General features: G+C 46.8%; 1 protein-coding gene and 1 pseudogene across 1 annotated transcript; both read left to right on the top strand.

Annotated features, from left to right (window-relative positions):
* Positions 1-330: 330 nt before the first annotated feature.
* LOC114611786 (olfactory receptor 13C7-like) lies at positions 331-1,290 on the top strand. Its single transcript, XM_028756539.1, has one exon. It carries the CDS (start codon positions 331-333, stop codon positions 1,288-1,290), a length of 960 nt encoding a protein of 319 aa, XP_028612372.1.
* Positions 1,290-2,557, top strand: LOC114611785 (annotated as a pseudogene).
* The last annotated feature ends 3,832 nt before the right edge of the window (positions 2,558-6,389 follow it).

Below are 6,389 nucleotides of genomic sequence, written 5' to 3'. Positions count from 1 at the left end.
TATATTTCTTGTCACAGCTGAGTAAAATAAACTGACCACAAATGGTCCAACCCCAGCTAAATGTGTGATACTTTTAAATGTGATTAGCAAACTTAAATTTACTCAGGTGACATTTCAAACATCTCTGCAAGGGTCAGATACCACCAAGCAGTTGCTGTTCAAGGTCCCCGCCTTTGACTCAGAACAGCATAGACGACCACTTCCCACAGATCATCAGAGCTCTGAGCCAACTGCTCCTCAATGAACTCTTTCTCACAGGTTCCCTTGGCATTACCGGCATCAGAGAAGCCTGAAAGTGACCTTCTGAGCTCCTGCAATATAGGAGGAATCATGGACAGACCCAACGAGACCTCCCCTGTATTCTGTTTCATTCTCCTGGGCCTCTCTGCCCACCCAAAGCTGGAGAAAACCCTCTTTGTGCTCATCCTGCTGATGTACCTGGTGATCCTGCTGGGCAACGGGGTCCTCATCCTGGTGACCATCCTCGACTCCCACCTGCACACGCCCATGTACTTCTTCCTGGGGAACCTCTCCTTCCTGGACATCTGCTACACCACCTCCTCGGTCCCCCTTGTTCTGGACAGTTTCCTGACTCCCAGGAAGACCATCTCCTTCTCAGGCTGTGCTATGCAGATGTTTCTGTCTTTTGCCATGGGAGCCACGGAGTGTGTGCTCCTGGGCATGATGGCGTTTGATCGTTATGTGGCCATCTGCAACCCCCTCAGATACCCAGTGGTCATGAGCAAGGCTGCCTACGTGTCCATGGCTGCTGGCTCCTGGGCATCTGGAAGCATCACTGCCACAGTTCAGATATCTTTAGCAATGACGCTGCCCTTCTGTGGGGACAATGTCATCAATCACTTCACCTGTGAGATCTTGGCTGTCCTGAAACTGGCCTGTGCTGACATCTCCATCAATGTGATCAGCATGGGGGTAGCTAATGCAATGTTTTTGGGGGTCCCAGTTCTGTTCATCTTTGTCTCCTACATCTTCATACTCTCCACCATCCTGAGGATGCCCTCTGCTGAGGGGAGGAAGAAGGCCTTCTCCACCTGCTCTGCCCACCTCACCGTGGTGATTGTCTTCTATGGGACCATCCTCTTCATGTACGGGAAGCCCAAGTCCAAGGACCCACTGGGGGCAGACAAGCAGGACCTTGCGGACAAGCTCATCTCTCTCTTCTATGGGGTGGTGACCCCCATGTTGAACCCCGTCATCTACAGCCTGAGGAACAAGGATGTGAGGGCCGCTGTGAGGAACCTGGTACATCAGAAACACTTCAAGTGGTGATGGTGAATGGACCTCCATGGTCTTAGTCTCCCTGTATAATCTTTATTAAGGATTATACAATAAATCTCAATACTCAGAAGTGCTCTGTGGCTTCCGGGAAAATGGCGACTCCCGCTCGCGCTCCAGAGTCACCACCAGCCTCGGAGCCTGCGCCTGCTGTGGGCCCCACTGGGGATCCCCGCCCACAGCATCCCGTGCTCGCTGTCTCGCGGCTTCGAGCCCCCAGCTCCGGAGGACTTGAGGCGGCTTGGCTTGAGGCTCCAGGAGAGACTTGCGCAACGAAAAATTCATTTGCAAATTGCCTGACAAAGGTAAAAAGATCTCAGACACCATTGCCAAGTTGAAAGCTGCCATTTCAGAACGTGAAGAGTTTAGAGGGAGAAGTGAACTGTTTCATCCTGTTAGTGTAGACTGTAAGCTAAGACAAAAAGCAACCACAAGAGTTGATACGGACGTCGACAAGGTCCAGAATTCTGACCTGATGCTTGATACTTCATCATTAGTTCCTGAATGTTCCTCAATAGACATTACATCATCTAAAACAACCTCAGAAACACAGGGACCTATACCTCTCACTCACGAAGGCAATGAAGAGACTTTGGAGGCTGGCAGCACAGTGAACCCCAGCCCAGCTGCTCACATCCGAGCCGGGACACCCTCATCTGAAGTTAACGAACATCTCCCCCAGCACCCTGTTTCAAGTCAAGTGGAAGAGATTTCCCGCAGCACCAACCGTCTGTTTATCACTAAATTGCAAAAGATTACAATTCCAGACCAGAGTGAACTCTCAGAAGGAAACACCAGCACTGAAAACTTTCCAGAGCTGCAGACTGAGACTACTAAGAAGCCTCATTACATGAAAGTGCTAGAAATGCGAGCCAGAAACCCAGTGCCCCCTCCTCATAAGTTTAAGACCAATGTGTTACCTACACAACAGAGTGACTCACCAAGTCATTGTCAGAGAAGTCAGTCTTCTGTTTCCTTAGAAGGGCGTCGCAGGGCTAGGCAGCATCTTGATGATATCACAGCAGCGCGCCTCCTTCCGCTCCACCACTTGCCTGCACAGCTGCTCTCCATAGAAGAGTCACTGGCCCTGCAGAAAGAGCAGAAGCAGAATTATGAGGAGATACAGGCAAAGCTTGCAGCACAGAAGCTAGCTGAGAGACTGAATATTAAAATGCAGAGCTACAATCCAGAAGGGGAGTCTTCAGGGAGATACTGTGAAGTGAAGGAAGAAGACGATGCCCGGTCCTCGGATGAATGCTGAAGATGAATGCTGGGGGATCCTGAGGGCTGATGGTCGGGCTCTCACTGTCTCATCGAACTTCTGCCAAGTATCAAGACCAGTGTCAGACCTTGTTGAGGGACAGCAGGTTTTTAAGTTACACAAAGGTAGCTACAAAATAAGAACCCAATTTGTCTTTCAGAAGATGATCTTCACGTGCTTGAACGGTTTAATATTTGAACACTGTGTTTGGCTGTATTGTATTACAGTTTTCAGTATGTTGTGCATTGGTCTGATATTTTAGTGTGAGTAGAGCAGAAGTTTCCTTTAAGATAACTGCTTTTTCATTATCTGTACTCTGATCAGATAGCATTGCTCACACCCTTTCTGGTGAAATACTTTGTTATCCCAGGCACCTAAAGTAAATTAGGAAGGCCTGGGTCCCTCGCTCGAGAAATAAAGGGAGCAGTCTGAAGAATGGTGCGCATGCTTCCATGGACATGTTCCTGAGATGCTGGCTGTGAAATACTGTGGAAGACACTCAGAAACTTTACAACAAGTGTATTTCCTGCTCCTGGCTTCTCTTGGTGACTGCTGTCTTCCTATGATGAAGATAAGGAGCACTTTGAAGAGGTGCTGGGTGGGGGAGGGTCCCCTGAGCTGATGAGGGGAGATATTCCTGGCTTCCCTTGGCTCGAACTCATTGCTATCTTGAATGATAGGTCCCTGTACAGGACACTCACGTTTGGTAAGGAAACCGGTGTTTTTCTAAGAGTTACAGTTGAATTGTCAGTATATTGTTTTTTTTCCTTTTTAAACCCAAAGAGGAGTTTATAGGCTGCAGAAACCTTAGTCATGTATGTACACATCTGTGTTGTTTAAAATGATTATAAGGTTGTTTTCAGCAAAGATAACAATATGTTATCAAAAAGCCTTTGTCTATTATGTGGAACTTGTAAAGAAGAAATAAAATACCAATCAGAGCAGCTCCAAAAATAAATAAATAAATAAATAAAGTGCTCTGTGATGGTTTGTATCTGGTTGGACCAGGGAGTAGCACTATTAGGAGGTGTGACCTTTTTGGAGTAGGTGTGTCACTGTGGATATGGACTTTAAGACCCTAGTCCTAGCTGCCTGGAAGTCATTCTTCCACTAGCAGCCTTCAGATGAAGATGTAGAACTCTCAGCTCCTCCTGCACCATGTCTGTCTGGATGCTGCCATGCTCCTACCTTGATGATAATAGACTGAATCTCTGAACCTGTAAGCCAGCCCCAATTAAATGTTGTCCTTGTAAGAGCTGCCTTGGTCATGGTCCAGCAGTAAAACCCTAAGGCAGGCTCTGTATGAATAGGTAATTCTCTTACCTCATTCTAGAAGGGACCCCTCAAATCTGCATAGTCATTTCATTGAACACTCTGGATCTTACACATTGTTTTTAAAGATTTTTTTAAAAATTATCGATGCATTTGTGTGTGAGTTTATGTGTACCTATGAACACAGGGATCCGTGAAGGCTGGGAGAGGCCATCAGGTCCCCCAGAAGTTACAGGAGTCACAGGCGGCTATGACTGCACTGTGGGTGCTGGGAACTGAAGCAGGTCCTGAACAGTAAGTGCTCCTAACCACCGAGTTGCCTCTCTAGCCCTGTGTCTCACACTTGTCAGTGGATACCAACCTCACAGGCCAAGAAATGATGGCCAGGGAGAAGCTGCAGCTCAGGGAGAAGCTGCAGCTCGGGTCTTCCATTCACTGCCTCCTCAGCTTCTCTACAAACATTTGGCCATAGTTGACGAGTAGCCAAATTTCCCTTTCTCCCTCCCTCCTTTCCTTCTTCCCTCCCTCCCTCCCTCCCTCCCTCCCTCCCTTCCTCCCTTCCTCCCTTCCTTCCAGGGAACAGGGTCTCAGTGTGAAGCTGATGCTGGCCTCAGACTCAGCATCCTCCAGGGTCTACCTGTGTCTTTACTTTTACATTAGGTTGTACTTTGATATACCATATAGCTCAGTACCTGGTAGCATCTACCTTTTCCCATGTCTAATGTAAATGCTTAATAAATGTCTTCTGCACTGTTCTCTTCCTGTGTGTTCATAATTAATCTCTGGTCCTATATCAAGATCCTCGCCAGAAGTCATCCGTTGTTCTTTCCTCAGTACACGTAGGAGAGCGAGGAAGTTTTGACAAAATCAATGTCTGGTTAAAACACTCATTCCTTTTTCTCTTTCACGTGTTTTACTCATTCCTAGCTTTGTCCCTAGATGGCAGTGAACATCCTTTATGAGTCACTAAAATAATATGTAAATTGAGATAATCAGAATATTGATATCAACCCAAATGGGAAGGAACTAACAATCAAATAATTGTTCTCCAAGAAAGATATGCACACATACACACCGACACACACACATACAGAGAGAGACAGAGAGACAGAGAGAGACAGAGAGGCAGAGACAGAGAGATAGACAGAGAGACAGAGATAGACAGACAGAGACAGAGAGATGCATACACAAAGAGATAGACACACACACACACATAGAGACAGACAGAGAGCTTGAGGGTTTTATCATTGTCACTGTCAGTGACATTTTCAGTGGAATAAAGAGGCAATGACTTAAGAGCAGTCTATAGCAAGAGTTGAGAAATTTAGGTATGGACACATGCCTGTAATTCCAGCACTCAGGAGACAGACACTGAAGGAACACAGCAAGCTTAAAGTCAAGGCTGGCCTGGGCTACTGAGCAAGACTCTGTTAATAACAAGAAAAATAACAATAAAGCCTACCAGGACATAGGAATGGACACTATGAACATTTTACTGGAAGTCAAAAGGCCTTGTTTACCAAATGAAAGTCTACAGTATTCATAGAAAAGCAGGGAGGACAGTACAGAGATAAATTCTCGTTTTCATAACAGAGTGCTCTTCTTTTCCCTAGGGGCACATATGTGCTGCTGCGTGTGTGTGGAGGTCAGAAGACAACCTGAGGAAATCTGTTCTCTCCTTCCACCACGTGGGTACCTGGAATCAAACTCGGGTCATCAGGCTTTGGTGGCAGCACCTTAACCAGCTGAGCCATCTTGTCAGCCCCCATAGAATTCTTTAATTATAATTAACTCATATTATTCATCTGGACTTCAGAGGGAAAAACATAAAAAGATTCAATTTGTGGAAGTAAAACTGAGAGGCACAGAGGAGACCAGGAGTGAGATTCTGTGCTACATCTGCTGTGGAATTCAGCACAAGCCCCGAGAACCTTGCTCTGGAAGTAGATTGATGGAAGACAGATCCTGATGGAAAGTTGGGGGCTTAGCTTGGCGGCAGAGCGCTTGCCCGGCGATGCCTCATCCATGGAGTTCAGGCTGGCCTCGGAGCCACCATCCTGCCGCAGTCTCCCAGGGGCAGGCGGGGTTAGAGGTGTACACCCATGCCTAGTGTCCTTTATTGATGTCAATAACCTTGAGTTTAATTAGAGTACTAGGATGTATGGCTATGGAGTTGTTTCCTGGATCACAGTTAACTTACCAGAGGATGTACCAGAACTACATCCCTTAAGAAAAAAGGGTCTCCTCTCCGTTAGCCATTAACCCCCAGAGCTCTTCAGCTGGGGGCAGAGCCATATGTGTCTCTCCTCACCCAATGTATGAGTTTTTAAAGTAAGGGGCTTGAATAAGGGAAATTACCTTTGGCACAAGCAAAAGCATCAGGACAGTGACAAGCAGCTTACTTGGTGACAAAACCACTCACTGGACATCCTGGGCATCTGCTCTGTTAGCTTACAGTCTACCTTATGACACCAGCGCCAGGAAGTAAGACAAAGGATAAAAATACTGGAAAAGGCCTAGTGTGTGACACATGTCTTTATCCCAGCACTTGAAAGACAGA

The sequence above is a fragment of the Grammomys surdaster genome, unplaced genomic scaffold, assembly GCF_004785775.1.
Source record: "Grammomys surdaster isolate TR1022 unplaced genomic scaffold, NIH_TR_1.0 126123, whole genome shotgun sequence".
NCBI lineage: Eukaryota > Metazoa > Chordata > Mammalia > Rodentia > Muridae > Grammomys > Grammomys surdaster.
Note: the sequence above shows the minus strand (reverse complement) of the source record. Positions and strands in the feature narration are given on the sequence as shown.

Bases quoted from the DNA above. Each gene is read 5' to 3' on its own strand.
- LOC114611786 (XM_028756539.1), top strand. From the start codon at position 331: ATGGACAGACCCAACGAGACCTCCCCTGTATTCTGTTTCATTCTCCTG.